General features: G+C 39.0%; 1 protein-coding gene across 18 annotated transcripts in view; it reads right to left on the minus strand.

The window, feature by feature from the left end:
• The window catches only part of SYNE1 (spectrin repeat containing nuclear envelope protein 1), a 613,834-nt gene that overhangs the window by 115,768 nt on the left and 475,148 nt on the right, over positions 1-22,918 (minus strand). For 10 of the 18 annotated variants that reach the window (XM_073672712.1, XM_073672713.1, XM_073672718.1 and 7 more), the window contains 10 exons: positions 15,644-15,784; positions 11,266-11,433; positions 9,402-9,563; positions 9,096-9,290; positions 8,663-8,836; positions 5,516-5,707; positions 4,563-4,610; positions 2,711-2,842; positions 454-560; positions 124-280 (listed from right to left, as the gene is read on the minus strand). In XM_073672712.1, coding sequence (XP_073528813.1) covers positions 124-280; positions 454-560; positions 2,711-2,842; positions 4,563-4,610; positions 5,516-5,707; positions 8,663-8,836; positions 9,096-9,290; positions 9,402-9,563; positions 11,266-11,433; positions 15,644-15,784 — 1,476 coding nt within the window. The remainder of the gene's footprint in view (positions 1-123; positions 281-453; positions 561-2,710; positions 2,843-4,562; positions 4,611-5,515; positions 5,708-8,662; positions 8,837-9,095; positions 9,291-9,401; positions 9,564-11,265; positions 11,434-15,643; positions 15,785-22,918) is intronic. The other 8 variants (XM_073672730.1, XM_073672719.1, XM_073672729.1 and 5 more) reach the window with 6 other exon arrangements.

Here is a 22,918-nt window from a genome sequence, read left to right on the forward strand (position 1 = left end):
CTGTTTAGAAAGAAATATATGTTAGTGTGAGCACAAAAAGCAGTGTTAAGGTTGTCAACATTGCACTACAATAATATGGGTGGTGGTGGATGAGAACATTGGTAAGCTATTCTCTAGAATTACCGGCTGCTCTTGCTCCTGTTGTAAAGCATTTTGCACTAGTTTCTCCTTGGTGCACAGTTCTTGGTGCAGAGTTTCCCATTTCTTTCTCATTTGGTCTGGTGATGTAGGCTTCACACCTTCCAGGCCTAATTCCCTAGACAATGAGTCTGGTCCATCACTATATGAAGAAAGAGGAAATATATAGATATGACACATTATTATCATTAATTCTAAGGCTACAATACACTCTATAAAATTAGTGGATGGATTCATGTCCCTAGTTTCCATCATATACTTTCACCAATTAGAATTTCCATGTGTAAATAAATGAAAGAAGAGAAAATACCATACCTAATATTCAACCGATCACTTGTTATCTGCTGATTAATTATTTCACCTCCGCGACTTGCGACAGATTGCAATAATTTCTTCTGTTCAGAGAGTTCCTGTTCCAGCTCCTGATGCACAGAGTCCAAAACAGTAGTGGTTACATACATTGTACATTTATAAATATAGGGAAACTGCATTTCTAATTTTATTGATTACAAAAATATTGTCTTTACTAAACAGGATAAAGGACCAAGACCAATATACAAAGCCTATGTTTGGTCCCGATCGTTCAGTAATACAAACACGTTGCAGTAGTAATTTTACAATTCATGGTACTTATAACAATATAAGCCACCAACATGTTTTCACTAACCAACCGTGCTTCGAGGGCTTAACGTTTGTTCAACCCCTCTCCTAGCTATGTTGGATCTGCAACCATCTGTTCCATTCTATCTCTATTGTTTCCAACAATGCAGTTCCTTTGAGTACCATCTACAGTGGATATAAAAAGTCTACACACGCCTGTTAAAATGCCAGGTTTTTGTCATGTAAAAAAAAAAAATCATACCAAGAAGAATCATTTCAAACTTTTTCTACGTTCAATGTCACCCATAATTTGTAGAATTCAATTGAAAAAATCAACTGAAACGCATTTGGGTGAAAAATAAAAATAAAGAACTAAAATAATATGCCTACATAAATATGCACATTTTTAAACTAATACTTTGTTGAAGTACCCTTTGAATTTCTGACAGCACTCATGTCTATCAGCATGGCACATCTAGAATTATCAATATTTGCCCTCTTTTCCTTGCAGTAGCTCTCCAAATCTGTCAGATTGTGAGGGCATCTCCTGTGTACAGCGCCCTCTTCTGATCAACCCACAGATTTTCAACTGGATTCAGGTCTGGCCTCTGGATGGGCCATTTGAAAACTTTGACCTTCTTTGGGAAAAGCCATTCTTTTGTTAATCTGAAGGTATGCTTGGAATCGCTATCATGCTGAAAGGCAAAATTCCTCTTTATTTAAAGCTTTAGCAGAGGCTTGAAAATTTTGTTGCAAAATTGACTGATTTGTAACTGTTCATAATTTCCTCAATCTTGACTAATGACCCAGTTCCAGCTGCCGACAAATAGCCCCAAAGTATAATGCTGTCTCCACCATGCTTCACTGTGGGTGTGGTGTTCTTTTTGGGATGCACAGTGTTGGCTTTGCATGAAACATAACTTTTGGAATTGTAGCCAAAAAAGTTCAACCTTGGTCTCATCAGACCATAACAACACTTTTTCCCACATGCTTTTGGCAAACGATGTAGGTTTTGACAAAATATAGCCAGGTTTGGATGTGTTTCTTTTCAAGAAAAAGCTTCCATATTGCCACCTTACTTGTTGTTGCATGCCGTACACAGCCAGTACTTGCCAGAAATTCCTGCAGCTCCTTTAATGTTATTGTAGGACTCTTGGCAGCCTCACGGACCAATTTTCTTCTTGTCCTTTCATCAATTTTTGACGTATGTCCAGTTCTAAGTAATGTTACTGTTATGCCACATTTAAGCCACTTCTTGATGAAAGTCTTCACAGTTTTTCAAGGAATGCCTTGGAAATTTTTTTTATACCCTTCCCCTTACTGATAACTCTCAACAATATGATCCCCTTTCTCTGTTGTAAGCTGTTTACAGACCATTGCTTATGCTGTAAAATGCAACTAAGAAAATGTCATGAAAATCCTTTCATAACATCTAAACTTTGTAAATCAGAATCACTTTAAATGATGGCAGCTGTGCACTGACTACTATTTAAAATGAGTTTAAATGTGATAGGCTAATTCTGAACACAACCGCATCCCCAATTAAAAGAGGGTGTTTACTCTTACGCAACCACATTATTTTAGTTTGTTATTTTTATTTTCCACTTCAAAATGATTTCAGTTTGCTTCTCAATGGATTTATACAGATTAGGGGTGACCTGAAAGGTGGAAAATGTTATGTAATGCTCCTTCCTGGCATGATTTTTTAATATGACAAATCTACCATTTTAACAGAAATGTGCATACTTGATATATCCACTGTATGTATAGGTCAACACTGCCATTGTGACTAACTTATGTGGCCAATCTGGCTTGGACTTATTCTACAGAATGTGCCAATGGCTGCCCTTAAGGTATGGTATGTGCAGAAAAAATAAAGATACAAACTTGTAAAGATAGTCATGGGTCATATATACACATACATAGCCATACAGCTTATATATTTATATAACTTTACACCACAAGGATTTACCTTTTGTTTCTGAAGACTGCTTTGCTTTTGTAGAGAACGGGTAGTATGTGCCTGAGCAAGCCATTCCTGGACACTGGGGCTTTGTGATGAAGATAGTTCTAATTCAGACTCTTCTTTTTCATGGTACGTCCCCTGAACAAAGATAAGTAAAATAAGAAAGGCTACAATTTGGCATACCAAAGAGATCACCTCGATATGAAAATAAATGGAGAGGAAAAATTAAAAGATACATTTTTTTATTATTCAAATCATACAAAAAAATATTAGCATTTATTTGAATATACACTGCCCATTATTTTATTTTTGCAAAAAATGCCAAGAAAATCATTATAACGTTTGTTATTGCAAACCTATATAGATATTATTTGGTGTAACCTAGAATTTCTTTGTGTGCTTACTTTTTTTTTTTTTACTTGTGCTGTCGATTGTACAACTTTACACTAAGCATGGTTCAATAAAGGGAAGGAAAGTGCAAGCCTCATCTGTCTCTACTAGTGATGTTCTGTTAACCCTTTTGGCGAGCATGCTCGGGTGCTCGCTGAGTATCTTCAGAGTTCTCGGGTGTTATGTTTCAGTCACTCTGTTCTCATAATTTGGGACTGTTTGACAGCTTTAATACATGTGACGAATGCCTAAGAAACTAGCATTCCTCACATGTATTAAAGCTGTCAAACAGTCGCAAATCATGGACACAGCGGAGACTCAAACAAAACACCCGAGCACGCTGAAGATACTCGGAAAACACCCGAGCATGCTCGTAAATCTTGAGTAACGAGCATGCTCGCTCATCACTAGTCTCTACATCAGGCGTGTAGCAGCCCCCAGTTTCACAGCTTGATAAGTGGACTGTTTATTAGTTGTTACAGTGTCCGCTACCTTGCCTATTAGATCCCTCAAATCTGAGGTCTAGTTTATTGACCTACATGATCTAAAACTAAAGGTTGGATTATATTACAAATGTTCTTGTACATATCCTATCGGTCTGATTGATCAGGGAATATCAGTGTTCCTGCCGCCATAGTATGAACACGTTAATCTCTTCAGTCACTTAACACATTCACGTCAGAGTTTCTGATTAAGATTATGTGACGTAAAGCAGAAGACATCACTCAATCAAATATTACTCCTACTGGCACGTGAGGCCGTATGAGTAATAAAATAGATAATAAAATTGCTGCTCTCATGTTCAAATGTGAAATAATTTTAAGGAATGAAGAAGTAATCAGATTTAGAATGAAGATTAAATAACGCAAACTTATTTATTAAATCCACTTATATACAGAGACTCAGGGGCGGATATACCATTGGTGCATCCTGTGCAGCCGCGCGGGGTCTATTAGGTAAGACAGGCATTGTAAAAGGCCCACATATTGTTCTTGCACAGAGGCCCTCTTCTGTCTCTGTCCACCCTGCGGGTACTGCTATAAAGCACATATGGCTACTATATACCAGCAGCACTATGCCCATTATATACCAACCAAACAGACCTGTAACCAGCTGCCATTTATTATCTACGACTCCCCAGACCTATTAATAAAGACTAGCTGCCGAGTGGGAAGAACGCTGGGCTAAAATGGTTACTTGAATGAATAGGAAAAGACACAATAATCTCAGCATCACTCAAAATAGAAACACAGAAAAAGTCACTTTGGTGTAAATTTGACTCACAAAATATTGATAATCAATAATTAGTTTACCTATTAAATGATTAGGTAAAAGACAAAATTATTATTGTTCATTAAAAGGTTTAAAGAAATGGAAAGGAAAGGAAGTGAAGCATTGCACTGCACACCCGGAGAAAGAAAGAAGAATCCAGCAAGCAATTCCCAAACCAACAAAACAGACATATTACATGTTCTGCTTTCTTGTGTGCTTTCATCTCGCCCCATGCTAGCTTTGCCTATGGAACAAACAAGACATAAAAGCGCTGGTAAAGAAATACATTATACAGTGATATTTGCGATGAAAATAATCTTGATGAAATCAGCCCTTGATGTTGTCCAACACGGCAACATTAAGGTGGAAGACAAATAATTATCAATTAGGGAATTTTTTGAACCCAGAAATATATATTATAATCTTTTCATGGGTTTCAGCAAGATGTAATTTTTAAAGCAGACTTGGTAAAATAGGCACAAAGAAAGATATCAAATCATTTGTGCTAAAACACATAGTAATAAAATGTTTTTGTTGAGTTGATAATATCACTAAGTTGTTCCTCGGGGTAAGATGTGCACATATTCAGTATTTGCAGCAGAAAAACCTTAGCTGGCAGGAAAAATGCTGCGTAAAACACTGTTTTCGACGCGTTTTATTCCCCATTCATTTGAATTGGTGAAAAATGATTCAAAAAAACACAGAAAGAATGGACATGCTGTGGATCTGAAATCACTTCAAATCCGCAAGGAAAACCTAAGCAGTGTGTGAGGGAGATTTCAGCAATCTCATTCATTTTGCTGGTACTGTAAAACGCTGTGTTTTTTCACAGCAAAAACACAAGGTGAAAAAAAAGCAACAAAAACGGGGCTAAATCGCAAAGTGTGAACATATCTAAATAAGGGTAAGAACTGCTTTGTTGATGTCTTGGTGACTAAGTGGTTGATATGGGATTTGATGGGGATAATCAAAATGCAAAAAAAAAAGCTCAGTCAACTCTCCTACATTTACTAATATGACATTTATCTGAGGATAAAGCTGAATGAGGTGAAGAAACGGAATAAAAATTAGAACTACAATAAATGGTACAACGCTTTCCAAATGTAAATACATTTTAGAATGATCAAAAATAAATAAAAAAAAATGTACCTGAATGCTAATTTGCTTGTCTTGTAGAACCCTTTGCAGTTCTAGAAGGCTTCCCTTTAACGTCCTCAGCTTCATAGCTAACTGTTCGGCTTCTTCCTTGGTGTGGGCCTTTCCTTCCATCAGTAAGTTCTCACTGTGCACAGAGAGCTCGGAGAGAGCAACCACCTTCTGTTCAATTTCCAACAACATGTTCTGCAGCAGTGAAAACAGAGACACAAATTCAATCATTTTATACAAAAAGAATCCCTGACAATGTTGGCACTTGATTGCCAAAGCCCATCCCTGACCAACACAGCCAAAAAGGAACTGAGGTCATTTTTCTTTGGAGATCCATCAGAGGTTCACCATGAATGAAGACCACTATTTGAATTTCTCAGAAATTTGTGTGTCCATGATAAAGTCCTGCGCACTGCATCGTTCCATGATTCTTCATGTAGATCATCTACACACAACACACCATCCACTAGACAGTCTTCCCTTCTATAGAAGAGCCTTGTGTTACACTGATAAGCCCCTGGCCTTCAGAGGTTTGTGAATGACTCTGAGCATATCTACATAATCCGCTTTACAGATTAACCTGCATAAACAGAACTGAAGTTGGTATCCTTTTATGAACCACTGCAGGATTTATGTATCTTCCCAAAAAGTCCTGTGACTTAACAGGAATTCATCACCTACAATACTTTTTAAGTAAAATATTTTAGTTTTCTAATTTGTGTTTGTTTTCAGAAGGTAATTTTTATTTACTAATTTCTGTACATGATAATGGGGGGCGACCATCTTGCTTGAGCTGTTCATATGCTTTATAGCAGCTACAGGAGTCATAAGAAGTAATGGACAATAGACTTCTATCGTAGAGTGTTCTAGGCATGTTCCGTGATCTGTGCGGGAGTTACTGTACGGGGAGGGGGAAGAGGTGAGCATTTGGGTTTGTTTGCATCAGCTATTGGGAATAGTGTGATCGTGTTATATCTATAGAGAGTAGAGATGAGCGAACCCAAACTTAAAAGTTTGGGGTTCGTACCGAACAGTCAGTGTCCGGTGAGGAAGTCCGTTGCAATGTTCGGAGGTCCGGGGAAAGTCCGTGAGAGAGATTTTAAAGTTCAAAAGTTCAGGTCCCCATTGTTTTCAATGGGGTTCAGGCTCTGGTTCAAGTTCAGCTAAAGTTCTGGTACCTGAACAAAACTTTGAAAAAAGTTTGGGTTGGGTACAAGAACCTGAACTTCCACGGGTCTGCTCATCCCTAATAGAGAGGTGTTATCATTCATTGTAATTCTGTCTGTAATGAGAAGGAGTTGACTGCTGAAAGATGATCTCTACAGATCAGGAAGGGTCTATTATTTAATGAGTGAAAACTGCAAGATATCAGAATTTTTCTTTTACAGTGGGGAAAATAAGTATTTGATACACTGCCGATTTTACAAGTTTCCCCACCTACAAAGAATGGAGTGGTCTGTAATTTTTATTGTAGGTACACTGCAACGGTGAGAGAATCTAAAAATAAAATCCAGAAAATCACATTGTACGATTTTTACATGATTAAATTGCATTTTATTGCAATACTTATTTTCCCCACTGTATTTAGACTGTGAAACTGTAAAGGGAAGTGTCCTAGGTTGTACATGTATATATGTATCTACATACTAGCCATGCTTGCAGATAAGTATACATGTATATATTGGCCCCCATCTCCTTATGTGTTTCAGTCTGTTTGCTGCTGTTGCTGTTGGGGGCAGGATCAACAAAATGTCCAGCCATGTACTAAAACAGGTTTTGCGAGTATGGTTGGACATGAACAAAGACCTTAGCCAGTGGGCGGGGAATAATACATAATTTCCTGTGCTGGACTTAAAACCCCAGAGCACTCATGTGCTAGCCCCTTTTGGACACTTGGAGAGGATGGACACAACACATGGCTGAGTATCTCTCTTCCCCTGTAACTCTTTACTTACTAGCCCTACATACCCTGTACTAACCCTCCTAGATATTGATATCCTTGTATCTGTATACTGTATATATAGGGAAAGTTAGTATAGTTGGGTGGGCCGCATGAGTGATTGGGAAACATGGGTGGAAAATAGGTAATTGGGAATTGTATATTGTTATTATTATTGTGTACTGTGTTAGTGGGATAAATAGTAGTATATTAACTGTAGACTTTTGTGTAATAAATACCTTTTATTAGCACATGGTTTTGCCTCAGTTGGTATATAGTATAAGGCACAGATAACGTTAGTGGAAATTAATTATTAATAGTCAAGTTTGATGTTAATAGTTATTATCGGACCTCAATAGAGGTGTAGGAGAGCTCCCCCATTAATTACTGATATTTTTGGAGGGAAAACAAGCCCTTTTACAGAAACTGAAAATTAAAAATATATCACTAATAATAATATGTTCAATATATTTTCTGATGACACAGTTCTTTAAAAAAAAATTAAAAAGCTACATGCAATAAAACTGGAGACATTAGTCCTTTGGAAGCACGGGATTCTTGAAATCAATCATACCTTGCCAACACAAATTTCACTTATTGATCTTTTAAATATTCCATTTATATAAGTAGGAAAAAGCTAACTCTCACGGGGTATATATATATATATATATATATATATATATATATATATATATATATGTATATATATATATACAGAACCCACCTTCTCATTTAAAGATTTTTCTGTATTTTCTTGACTATGAAAATTGTACATTCACACTGAAGGCATCAAAACTATGAATTAACACATGTGGAATTATATACTTAGCAAAAAAGTGTGAAACAACTGAAAATATGTCTTATATTCTAGGTTCTTCAAAGTAGCCACCTTTTGCTTTGATGACTGCTTTGCACTCTCTTGGCATTCTTTTTAATGAGAAGGTGGGTCCAAACTTTTGGTCTGTACTGTGTATATATATATATATATATATATATATCTCACACACACACAGTATATACATATACAAACACCGGTGTGTGTATATATATATATATATATATATATATATTATACTGTATGCACATATATTATAAATAAATCAATATATACTGTACAATTACAAATAAATTATTTTTCTTCACAATGGTCATGTGACATGAAGGAAGTCAGCTATATTTTAAATTGTATCAAGCTTGACTTAATTGACTACCTGGCAGTCAATGAGCTGAGCCTCCATGTCCATGGGTTCTTCGAATGCACGTAACACATTGTTTAAGGTGGCTCTAGCATCCAGCAGCCAGTGATCCAGCTCGTCAGCTTCAGTATGGTATCTCTGCAGTGCCTGTTCATGCCGCTGTTCTTCCAGCTGTTCATTCAATTTTTCCTAATGATGTAACAATTTCTTTATATTACTAGGCCATTACTGAAAATCTGTTTCCTCTTTAAGGGAGAACTTGCCCGTAAGCCAACATATCTTAGAAAGACATTATAAACTATTTCACTATGTGACCCAATACATTTCTGTAGAGAACTTCAACACAAAATACAACACCATATGATAACATTCCATACAGGAAAATGTATGCATTGCCATAAGACATCAGTACGGATACATACCTTACATTTACTAAATGTTCCATTACCTCTAGTAGCTGGCGCTTTCCAGACGCTTTCATTCTGATGGTGGCCATCCTCTCTGCCAACACAGTTAGTGTGGACTGCAAAGCTAACTGATCCGCGGTCTCAGAATCTAAAGATTCTGACACCAACTCATCGGCAAAAGAAGCTTGCAACTTGCTGATTTCTTCTTGCAGCATTAAGATTTCATCCATCAGAGCCTGAAAAAGAAACAATAAAACGCTGTTCAATTTCACCAACTGTAGTCTTTTTAAGGAAGCCATGTTTGGGAGTACAGATCTTGTCATTTTTTTCTTCTTTCATCTACACACCTGATGCTCAGCCATCTGACTTTCAGGAGTTTTGCAGGGTTCTAGACTTTCGTTGAGTTTGACTTCAATGGCTTCCATCTTGGTGGAAATAGACTGGAGGGAATCTTGGTACCTTTGTTGCCGTTCAAGAGCCTCATATAGCGTGCGCTGCTTTTCACTAATCTGAAAAAGAAATATAAAGCAAGTAAAATGACTTACAAGAAATAAGTAGACAAAAGAAAAACACAACGAGGGTACGTGCACATGGTGCATTTTAGATACCGCTGTACGGCTGAGTTTTCCATGCAAAAGACAGTTTGTGATGATTGTGGTGATTGTGTTGAAGCAACCCTTTGACGTGTTAAGCAGCGCCATTTTCTTTTTTTATGTATTAATAGTGAGCGGCTTCCAAACAGAAGCCACCTGAAGAATGGTCAGCTCACTTCTTTTAACAGCTCTTTGGCTTTGGAAGCCTGAAGTGGTTAAAAGAAGTTCTAAAAGACTGAACTTGTTTATTCCCTTCGTCGTCTTTTTTTAGAGCTTTTCAGGTGGGTTCCAGGCAGAATCCACCTGAAAAAGACGCTGTGTGCACGTACCTCACTACTGTACTCATGGTATGTTTGGCAATTTGGATTAATAGAAGATATTGCAGAGAAGTTTTGCAATAATAAGGTCACATGGCTGCTGGACCGCAACGGTGCTTTGATCACAAAATTCAGTAAACTAGCACTGTAACTCTTAAAAAATGTTCCCTGCAATTACAAAAGGGGCAATCTGGAAATTACTGCGAATTTAAATGCCATGTACAGTACTTTAAAGAGAACCTGTCAGCAGCATTTTACTAAGTAAAGTACAGACAGGGCCATATTGGTGCTGTCATACTGATTAAAATGATACCTCAGGTGAAGAAATCCATTTTGTAGATTTTTTTTTATCTCTGTATGAAGTTTGCTTGCATTCATATCTTCGTGCATCAGGGCGGGCCTGTGGGTGGATCTGTGGATAGGGTCTTCAGCTTTGTTACGTCCCCTCTGCTGTGTCTGGGTGTCTTTTTTTTTTCTTCTTTATATAAAATTTCGCACCTGCACCTTCGTAACTGCAGGCAGCGCTTGTGCAGATTGAGCTCTTGGAAGTCTTCAAGAAAATGGCTGCGCATGCGTAGGTTGATCAGTGCAACCAGCACCATTTTACTGAAGCCCACCATTAGTCCTAGCCGATTGCGGCGCCTGCAATGGTGGGCTTCAGTAACATGGCGCCGCTGGCACTGAGTAATCTATGCATGCACAGCCGCCAGCACCATTTTACTGAAGACTTCCAAGAACTAAATCAGCGCAAGAGCCACCCGTGGCTAGGACGGCGCCAGCGCAAAATTTTAAATGAAGAAGAAAAGACACCCAGACACAGCAGAGGGGACGGAACAAAGCTGGCCAATATGGCCCTGTCTGTACTTTACTTAGGAAAGTGCTGCTTACAGGTTCCCTTCAAAGGGAACCTGTCACTGGGCGGGCAATAGAGCTGGAGTGACAGAAGCTTCAGATCTTCAGCCTCATTTGTATATCAATTCAAACTCGGATTTCTCAGTATAGTAGGAGCGGATTGGCCATGTAATGTTATTGCTGGAGCTGTCTTTGAAAAAGTTACATGTACATATAAGTAGTTTAGGTGGTGAAATTCTTCTGACAAATTACCTGTTATTGGGATGTATTGAAATATACCAAACTGGCACTTGAAGAAAAGCAGTTTGTGAGTTTGGATTCTAATGGCATACTTGTAAATGGTATTTCTGGGTAGAATATAAAATTTGGAAACCAAGCCCATGTAATCTGAACATCAGAGAGGTATATTAGGGTATATAATGTAGAGTTCATGTGCAGTGAAAACCTACCACATTCTTCAAGGTCTCCCAAGAGCGCTGAAGATCGTCTAGTTTGGCATTAGCGGCAGTCTCTATCCCGGGCTCATACATTTCTTGAGGTGAAGCGGTGTTTGGTTGGATCTTGGCTGCATCCGTCTGTAACTGTTCAGCAGATAAGGCCTGGTAATAAGCAATGTCCTAAGAGCATGAAGCACAACATAGCACTTTCAACAGATCACATCCCACAAGCATGCAAACTAGTTCCTGAAGCTACCGCATTTGTGTTTGATATATTCTGCTTTATTTCTTTTTTATTTTTAATATATTTTACTATTTTATTTTTTTCTTTATGTCACTGTATCTCTATTATGTGACCACTGTACTACTTGACAAGAAAAAAAAATTGCACCATGAACAGAGGCTGTACTTGAATACTGGAATCCTGGATTTACACCTATTACTAAATATATAGCTCTCACTTACAATGAAAGTGATTCTAAAGAAGCCGGAGAGATGAAATCCCTGGGATTCCTTGAAGCCCATAGACAAATGTGTACTTTTATTTTATTTTAAAATAGCCTGCCTGCTATGAGAAAGAACGCATTTACAGCTACACGTCCTTATAGATGGAAGATAGGTGTGAAAATTGTCGTGGCCCGAATGACACAGTAGCAAACCCAGACCCAAAAGAACTAAGGATTACAAAAGTATAGAAATGTAGGGCTCGCGTCACATAATATTTGGCAAATATGTTCAACTGTATTTCATAAAAAATAAAAACAGAAAAAATTATGGTAATTACTTAAAAAAATAACAATTTGGGGAATTATAATGCATCTCTGGACTCCATTAGTGTAATCATCTCATTCAGACATAGCCAGGCCAGAGGTAGGCACATGAATGTAGGATTTTCTACACTACGGCATTTTCTCCAGTCATATACAGTCATGGCCAAAAGTGTTGGCACCCTTGAATTTGTTCCAGAAAATGAAGTATTTCTCCCTAAAAATTATTGCACTTAGACATGTTTTGTTATACACATGTTTATTTCCTTTGTGTATATTGGAACAACACAAAAAAACCCAGATAAAAATGGCAAATTGGACATAATTTCTCACAAAACCACAAAAATGGGCACCCTCAACTTAATATTTGGTTGCACACCCTTTGGAATAAATAACTGCAATCATTCACTTACTATAACCGTTAACAAGCTTCTTACATCTCTCAACTGGAATTTTGGACCACTCTTCTTTTGCAAACTGCTCCAGGTCTCTCATATGTGAAGGGTGCCTTCTCCCAACAGCAATTTTATTCTCTTCACAGGTGTTCAATGGGATTTAGATCCGGACTCATCGCTGGCCACTTCAGAACTCTCCAGTCCATTTGTTTTCATCCATTCCTGGGTGCTTCTTGAAGTATGTTTGGGGTCATTGTCCTGCTGGAACACCCATGACCTAGGATGCACATCCAGCTTTCTGGGCACTACATTGCAATCCAAAATTCTTTGGTAATCTTCAGATTTCATGGTGCCTTGCACACAGTCAAGGCACCCAGTGCCAGAGACAACAAAACAACCCCAAAACATGTTTGAACCTCCACCATATTTGACTGTAGGTACTGTGTTCTTTTCTTTGTAGGCCTCATTCCATTTTCGGTAAACAGTAGAATGATGTGCTTTGCCAGAAAGCTCTATCTTGGTCTCATCTGTCCACAAAATGCTTTAACAGAAAGATTTTGGCTTACTCACGTACATTTTGGCAGACTGCAGTCTAGCTTTTTTATGTCTCTGTCAGCAGTGGGGTCCTCCTGGGTCTCCTGCTATAGAGTATAATTTCATTCAAATGTCGACGAATAGTTTGCATTGACACTAATGCACCATGAGCTTGCAGGACAGCTTGAATTTCTTTGAAATTTGATTGGGGGCGGCTTATCCACCATCTCTACTATCCAGCAAACTTTTTTATCAATTTTTCTCTGCCACCTACGTCCAGGGAGATTAGCTACAGTGTCATGAGTTGTAAACTTCTTGATTATGTAGCACACCATGGGCAACGGAACATCAAGATCTCTGGAGATGGACTTGTAATCTTGAGACTGTTGATATTTTCCAGCAATTTTGGTTAAGTCCTCAGACAGTTCTCTTCTACTCTTTCTGTTCTCCATGCTTAGTGTGGCACACACGGACACACAATGCAAAGATTGAGTCAACTTCTTCCCTTTTTATCTGGTTTGAAGAGTGATTTTCATATTGCCCACACCTGTTACTTGCCACAGGTAAGTTTGAACGAGCATCACATGCTTGAAACAAAATTGTTTACCCACGTTTTTGGAAAGGCTCCAACAATTTTGTCTGGCCCATTTTTGGGGTTTTGTGTGAATTTTTTTTTTGTGTTGCTACAATAACACAAAGGGAATAAACATGTGTCTAACAAAAAATTTCTGGGAGAAATACTTTAGTTTCTGGGACAATTTCAAGGGTGCCAACACTTTCGGCCATGACTATTTTATATTTAGCTAAAAATATAGCAAATAAAAATAAACACAGAAATAAAAACTTTTAAAAAGACATATGGAGGGAAGTTGGACCACAAGTACATACGGTACATTGCAGAAAGCCCATACACAGATTAATTTGCACAAACGTATGCATTTACCATCACATACATATACCAGCGTGTCATTATAACAAACAGAAATCAGAGTAGCTCTTCGGTCCTTTGTGGATGGACAGAGCACCAGAATATAACATCTGACTTTATCTTCACCTAGGCCCAGTGGCTACAAGCATCTCCTAGGGGTATGATACTAGTCCATTGTCTGGACTGATAATGATAAGAAAACTTTTACTGTGTTGAATATATAGTAAAGTGAACCTTCCATCAGAAGCATTTTCCCCAACAGAAGAGTCCCTAAGGCCCTATAGTCATCCTCATCTGTTAGACTGCTAATGTAGCGGTGAAAAAGGCAAGCCATACACTCTAAAGAGCTGCAGCTCACAACTCTGCTATCAATACGGCATGTAAGTCTCCATCTCTGTGTAATCTCAATTAGAGGATGAGGATTTCTCTCAGACAGTATAACAAGGGTCTGTCTGCAACTATTTAAGTACTAATCCGTTTAACTGAAGGCCTCTGCCTCAACCCACTGCTTGTTTTGTCTTCTTCTGCCTGGAATAACTGAATTTTACTGTAATCCAGCTCTAGAAAGTTGGCAGAACCGGTGGTAGTGGCAAAAATGGTGCACTGTTTTTATTTTATTGAACACTTAATGGGAATCTGTCAAAAAGTTTTTTTTCTGCCCCATCTGCAAACAGCCTGATGTAGGGGCAAAGACTCTGATTCCAGCGTGACGTATCACTTTCTGGGCTGCCTGCTGCAGTTTTGATAAAATCACTATTTTATTTGCTGCACATCTCACAGTTCTCTGAATGTTGATCTCTGTAACCCCTCCCACACCACTGATTGACAGCTTGCACTGTGCATAGGCAGAAAGCAGCAATCAGTGGAGGCGGGGTTAAAACAGGGATCATGAATATGGAGGACTACAAGGCAGCAGGTTTACTAGTCCTGTAGGGATAATGTCCTGTTGATAAAACTGTGATTTTCTCAAAACTACAGCAAGCAGCACAGTAAGTGAGCATTTACCTATGGCTGATAATCAGGAACGAGCATTCCGGGGAACGCTAGCTACACAGGCTGACAATTATGCTGTTTGAATAGGTTCATCAGTTAAAATAATTTTTAAGTAAGCTTAAAAATCACCGTTCTCGGCAGCAAATCGTCCTGTGTAAAATGGAGATGTGCTGCCGATAACATGGAATTCTTTTATAGCTAGTAAACCAAACTTTAACAGTTAAATAGTAAAATGAAATATACATTTTTTTACATTCTCTGGGAAAATCTAAACCCTAACAGACGCCTCTGAGGTCTGTGTAGATTGCTTATGTTCTGACATTATTATGGCACAGAAAAACAGCTAATACCTGATCATGCAGAATCACAAAAATACAAGAAAAACAACAAGACAAAACTAATGTCCCAGACAAGTTCAGCCCATGATTTTCTGGATCACAAAAAGACACAACTAGGTTTAGATAAGAAAAAAAAGACCATTATACATGATGTGATTGTATTGTAATATTCTAAATCAAAATAGTAAAGAATTGGCATCAGCAGCCACGACGTGCCAGTATGTGTAAAGATGCCCTGCAATGAGAGAAGTCAGGATTTCTCTATTAATACTCTGAAAAGATAAGTTTATTTAGAGGACAGGATATTTGCCTGCAAAAAAACACAGTTCCTTTTGGGGATAGATTGAGAAAGATGCAATGAATGGTGCTCCATGAAGGGTCCAGAGAATCTCGGGCTGCACTTGCTGGCATCAGGGAAATACGGCATAGTGATACCTGGTTAACAGAAGCATCGGTATTAGCCACAGGTGAAGGAGACCGACAGGCTGGAGGAGAGGAGATCTCACTGTTGGTACCCTCCTCCCCTGATTCCTCAGTGACAGGAGACAGAAGAGTGTGGCAGCGACCAGCGGTCATCTGTCACAGGAGAACACCGGAAGAACCCCAGAGGACAGCAAGGAGATCAGAGACAAGTCAGAGATTGGACACAAAATCACAAACATAAAATGACAAGTAGTGTATGTACATAGAGAGATACACTTATGGGGGATCTATTACCTGCAGAGATAATATCTGTGTGCACAAAAGTATAATCAAACTGATGTAGCAGAGTCAAATTTGTCATTAGAGGGGTTTTCCCATGAACAAAGTTCACTTTAATCAATAGATCTTTGAATAATAATAAGTTCCACAATTTGATATGTTAAAAAAATGTTCCTGTGCTGAGATAATCTTATAAATGTGCCCCTGCTGTGTACTGTGTAATGGCTGTGTCTGACTGTACAGGAGCATGGTCTGATCATACCATTGTTTCAGATCATGCTCCTGTACGGTCAGACACAGCTATTACACAGTACACAGCAGGGGCACATTTATAAGATTATCTCAGCACAGGAACATTTTATCTAAACTCATCCAATTGTGGAACTTATTATTATTCCGAGATCCATTGATTAAAATGAACTTTGTTGGTGGGAAAACCCCTTTAAAGGGAATCTATCACTAGGTTTTTGCTATCCCATTTGAGAGCAGCATGAAGTAAGGGCACAGACCTTGATTCTAGTGGTGTATCAGTTACTTTACTGCAGATCTAGCAGTTCTCTGAATGTTGAGCTCTCTATAACCCCACCCACATCACTAATCGACAGCTTGCTATATACATTGTGCTTAGGCAGAAAGCTGCCAATCAGTAGTCGGGGCAGGGTTGGACTACCTGGCAGCAGATCAAGTAGTTCACTCGTGATAATTTCCTTCTGCTAAAACAGTGATTTTATAAAAACTACAGCAAACAGCCCGACATATCACTGGAATCAGGGTCTCCGGCCCTACATTATGCTGCGCTAATTTGGGGGAACAAAAGCCTGGTGACTGATTCCCTTTATACTGCTTGGATACAGATCTGAGTTAGGATAGCTGTGCAGATTGGTCTGCGTTTTTTTAAAAAATGTGATAAGATGACAAACTCATCTCTGCTTTTGGTACCATTAAAGGGCTTTTTCCAGTATAAATGTTTATGGTATGTTGAATGGATGACCCATAAATTGCAGAATGACAAGGGTTATTGGTGAAGTGTATGGTCAATATAAATGCCTACAGTCCAGGGACCTCCTTGGGCCACCAGTGATATGCTCAGCCAGAAGGACTATAGGCCCGGAGTGATGCTACTTTTGCTTTACCTTAGATATGCTTCTTACTATCATTAAACAAGTAAAACTGCACATAAAGACTGCTGTGTGGTCTCATCTATAGTGTCTATATGAAGAAAATCTCCCCGAGCAGCGGAGACTGGAATCAGCAGCCAGAACCCAACAATGGTGAATGCGGACTGATAAAGGCTCAAACACTATTCATACACTGTAAATTATTCTAATAGAAAAAACCCTTTATGTATTTGGACTACTGTACATCCTTGATAATGGATTTCCAGGTAAAAGATCCCATTAAGTACACTTAAAGGTATTTCTAGAATAAAATCAGATTTTACAGATATGACAAATGACAAACATGAAAAAATCCAAAGAAGTCAATATACATATAATTGTAGCCTGGCATATAAACGCTGAAGATTTTGTAGGTACATGATCACACACAGTCAGCAAATAATGGAATTTACTATCCTTTCAGTTTGTATCTACTGTATTTGCTCTTGAGCAGATGTCATTCTGTATCAGCGAAGTAACCTAAACTGTATAGTAATTGTATGACAATGTGACGTGAAGGGACACGTAGGGAAAGCAGGTACATAGTGCTCTGTAAGCACAGGACATATTATGCAGAGTGCTTCTTTACCCCCTGCCTTAGCAGCCAGTTTTCAGTTTCACGTTTTCACTTTTTTCTCTTCCTTTCTTCAAAGAGTAGGATGTAGAGACATGGGGGCAGGTTGAAGACACTATGGGGGCAGAATGGGAGATAGTGGGGGCAGAATTGAGACAAATGAAGACATTGGGGGGCAGGATGGAGACATTGGGGGGCAGGATGGAGACAAACTGAGACATAGGGGCAAGATGGAGATATTGGGGCAGAATGGAGACATGGGGGCAGAATGAAGATAAATGGGGGCAGGATGAAAACAATGGGGGCAGGATGGAGACATTGGGGGCAGAATGGAGAAACACTGGGGCTGAATGGAAGCATGGGGCAGAATGGAGACAAATTGAGACATGGGGGCCGGATGGAGACATTGGGGGCAGGATGGAGACAAATAGAGACATTGGGGGAAGAATGGAGATATGGGGGCAGGATGAAGACAAATAGGGGCAGACTGGAGTCATTGGGGACAGGATGGAGACATTGGGGTCAGGATGTGGGACATTATTACTGTAGGGGCTAATTATGGATATTATTACTGCTGTGATGTATTTTATTTTTGAGGATATTGTTTTCAGTCAAGGGGGTCCTGTTACTGTGCAGGGCGACACTATGTAGCTTTTTTTTCTTCATCTGGTGTAGTGTAGAAGTTGGGGAATGAGCCCTGGAAGCTGCTATAGATAACTGTGTTATTTTATGCAGAGATGAGTCCTGGCTGGAAGAAGGGATGGCAGTCTGTGCTGGATGAAGGAGAAAAGTGAAGATGAAGGACTTCATGCTGTCAGGAATTTTTTAATCCTTCAGGTGCTACATAGGAATTAATGCAAAGTGGCATGAAAAAATAAATAAATATAAGTTTTACCTCTAAAATGTTGCTTTAGCCCCAATTTTTTCACTTTTACAAGGGATAGCATGACAAGATCGACAAAAAAAATTGTTACCCATTTTCTTCTGAGTGTGCTAATACCCCACATGTGGTCAGAAACCTCTGTTTGGACACATGGTAGGGCTCAGAAGAGAAGGAGCACCATTTGAATTATAGAACACAAATTTGGCTGAAATACATTGTGGGCACAAGGATGAATTTTCAGAGCCCCTGATGTGCCTAAACAGCAGAAACTCCCCACAAGTGACCCCATTTTGGATACTACACCCCACAAAGATTTTATACAGGGGTATAGCAAGCATTTTGAACCCACAAATACTACACAGAATTTGGTAACATTAGGTCGTCAAATTGAAAATTTTCATTTTTTCACGAAACTTTGCTTTAGCCCCAAATTTTTCACTTTTGCAAGAGGTAACATAAAAAAGTCGACCTCACAGTTTGTTACCCACTTTCTTCTGAGCGCAGCGATACCCCACAAGTAGTCAAAAGGTTCTGTTTTGACATACGGCACGGCTCGGAAGGGAAGAAACGACATTTGGTATTTAGAATATAAATTTGGTTGGAATAGATTGCAGACACTATATCTTATTAGCAGAGCCCCTGAGTTACCAAAACAGACGAAACCCCCACAAGTGACCCCATTTTGGAAACTAGACCCATCAAGGAATTGATGTTCAATGTATTAGGTGCCTCACAGAATTTTTTACAATTTTTTAAAATTTCTTAAAATATGGATGTGAAAACGAAAATTATGTTTTTTTCCGCTAAAATTATGTTTTAGCCCTAAATTTGTAATTTTCACAATAGATAATAGGAGAAAATGGACAACATCATTTGTTACACAATTTCTCCTGAACGCGATGATACCCCATATATGGTTTAAAAAAAAACTGCCATTTGGGCACATGACAGGGCTCGGAGAGGAAAGAGCGCCATTTGATTTTTGGAGAGTAAATTTGTCTGGATTAGATTGTGAATGCAATGTTACATTTGAAGAGCCCCTGACATGTCAAAACAGGAACCCCCCCAGAAGTGACCCCATTTTGAAAACTAGACCCCTCAAGGAATTCATCCAGTGGTGTTCTGAACATTTTTAACCTACAGATGATTCACAAAACTTTATAATATTTAAATGTGAAAACAAAAAATTACTTTTTTTCCACTAAAATACAGTTTTAGCACCAAATTTATATGAGGGGTAATAGTAGAAAATGGACCCTATAATTTGTTATGCAATTTTTACCAAACACAGTGACCCCATAGGTGGTTGCACACTACTGTTTAAACACATGGCAGGGATCAAATGGGAAGGCTTGGCTTTTAGAATGCAGATTCAGAGAATTTGAATAGATTGTGGGCTCCAATAGCTGAGCCCCCTGAGGTGCCAGAACAGCAGGAATACCTCCAAGGTGACCCCATATTGGAGTCTTCACTGCTTAAGGATTTCATCTGTTGTACAGTGAGTATTTTGAATCCACAAGTGAGTCACAGAATTTTATGACATTGGGACATGGAAATATAACAGTTTAGTGGTAAAATGTAACTTTTTTTATTTGCTGCAAATTTGTCAGTTACATAAGGGTTAATAGATGAAACTGGACCCCACAATTTATTTCACAATTTCTTCCGAACACGGTGATACCCTATATGTCGTTGGAAACTACTGTTAGGTCACACGTCAGAGCTGAGAGGGTAGGAGCGCTATTTGGCTTTTAGAGAACAGATTTTGCTACAATAGTTTGTGGCCGATATTTGCAGAGCCCCTGAGGTGCCAATACAACAGAAAAAAAACCAAAAGTGACCCCTTTGAAGAAATTGCACCTTTCAATGAATTCATCTAAGGCTGCAGCGACTATACTTTGGAGACATGCAGCCGTAAATTGTTAAGTGCGCTCTCCCCACTACAATAAAGCCAAACATGTTGGCACTTACTGTGGTTTAAGCACACTGGTGCTCAAAAGAAGGGGGGCATTTGGATTTGGGAGTTCACTGGATTTTATTTGAGGGGGCGGGAGTCATGTCACTTTTCCAGAGTCTTTGTTCTACCAGTAACGTGAGAACCCCTATATTTCCAGTTAATGATGACGGACCTGAGAGGGGGCTAGTTTTGTGCGGGATTAGTTAGGGTTTTTGTTGGTAACATTTTGGGGTACATAACACCTTTTGATCGCTTCCAGAATAAGGCTGGGATCATATTCTTGTGTTTTATGCTGAGCGCTTACGTCGGGGTTTGCTTGTAAATCCCACAAAATTGTGATTCAGTTGATAAAGATGCCTAAAAAAGTGACACCGCCGGACAGAGACCAGATGGAGTCCAAAGGGAGTCCATGTGCTTCATAAGTGAGTGGTTCCGTCCAGGGTTTGTCTGAATCGCGGTTTGGGGGATTTATATGGAAACCCCGATGTAAGCGCTCAGCAGAGAGTACAGGATAAATGTGACCCGACCTGATCTTTGTTGTGTTTTTTATTATTATTTTTTATGGTGTTCACCATATGGAATACACAACATGATAGTTTTATAGATCGGGTCATTCCAGATGTGGTGATACCAATTATGTGTGCATTTTTTTTTTGTTTATTTTTGTATTATCATAAAGGCTGCGTTTTTAGTGGCGAAACAGAATTGTGATTTTTCTGCGCTTTTTTTGTGTCTTTTTACTTTATTACATATTTTATGTAACTTTTTTTTTACTTTTCCACTTAGCCCCACTGTGGGACATGTATATTTTTCACTTTGATCTCTGGTCTCATGCACGACAGTACTCATGTAGTCCAGTGCTTGAGGCCTGTCAGTGTCTCACTGACTGTAACAGTAAGATCTTGCTTAAAGCAGGATCGCACAGGCCACCCACTGTACTCTGGGGTCATCAGATGACCTCAGTGTACCATGGCAACGATCGGCACCTGTGATTACGATCGCAGGGGGCCGATGCTGCCATAGGGGGTATTTAACCCATTTTTAACCACTTAGATACCCCTGTCGCGATTGACAGCGCTATTTAAGGAGTTAATCGGCCCTGACCGGCTTTAAAACCAGCCGAGGCCGATACCATAGGGTTTCAGCTGTCATGTACAGCTGTCACCTGCGGGAATTTCAGCCGAATGACGGCACTATTCAGTTATTGCTCAGTACTGTTAAAAAGTAGCGCTGAGGAATAAGGCCCCTTAACGGCCACCATTAAAAGGTGTATCTGTGACCGGCCATTCCTGATTCATGGCTGTATTTTATTGCATCCCAATTACAGCACTTCCATGGATGGGGAGGTAGAGATGACATGGGCAAATCACCTCTGTGTCTTTTGGAGTTAGGGATTTCTCCCAGAGGGAATCATCTGGCGTTAGTCTATAAAGTGTGGGACAGAGTAAAGAAACTTATGGGTATTAAGGGATTCACCAAATACACACCGCTATGGCATAATCCAAATTTGGGTGAAGTATCAAAGTTAAAGGGTTTTTCTGATTGGGAGCAAAAAGGGATCTGGCTGATAGAACAATTATTTACAAACTCAGTCATCAAAAGTTTTCAACAGCTCCAAGACTATTGGTATAACACTTTATACCAATACCTACAAATCCGACATGCTCTTTCAGCTCAATCGGGTCTGATAGATCTTTGCATACAACATCATCCTCCAATAGAAAGGATACCATTGTTTCTACAGGTCATACAAAGGGTTTAATTTCTACCATATATAAATGCCTATTGTCATCCCAATTGGATAATCACTCTCTGACAGTTAAGGCTAAATGGGAGGCAGCTGTAGGTCCTATATCGATGGAGCAATGGAGAGAGATTCTAGAAACTGTACCCAAATTATCTCCCTGTGAGGCCCAAAGGCTCTCAGCTATATTTAATTGGCAGCGTATACAAAACTCCAAGCTTTCTACACAAGATAGGATATCGCCATGAAGCAAAATACCCTAGTGTAGACAGATAGGCCCATTTTGGAATGTGGTCATATCCTTGATAGATAGGGTGTATGGAGTGAAATTGTTAACAGATCCCCATGTATGTATATTGAGAATATTTCAGGATGGAGTGGATCCCAACTTGCCCCTATTTATAGGCATCTCTCGTATCATATTTCAAGCATGTAAACTTCTTGCTTTTCACTGGTTAAACACACAACCTTCATCTATGGAATAGCTACAACGAAGGATAAATAATATAATCTGGTTGGAAAGAGGAGTCTATCATAAATGTAACTCTATTCGCAAATTCGAAAAGATATGGAGTCCTTGGTTGGATACTCCAGAGTTGCCCACAAATCATCTATTTAGAGATAAAAATGTGACTAACAAAGGGATAATATTCTATCTTCTTCCCCTTCTACAAATGTTATACTCCGCTATTC

This window comes from Phyllobates terribilis, unplaced genomic scaffold, assembly GCF_046119375.1.
Source record: "Phyllobates terribilis strain yellow unplaced genomic scaffold, ASM4611937v1 Scaffold_3__8_contigs__length_932513732, whole genome shotgun sequence".
Taxonomy (NCBI): domain Eukaryota; kingdom Metazoa; phylum Chordata; class Amphibia; order Anura; family Dendrobatidae; genus Phyllobates; species Phyllobates terribilis.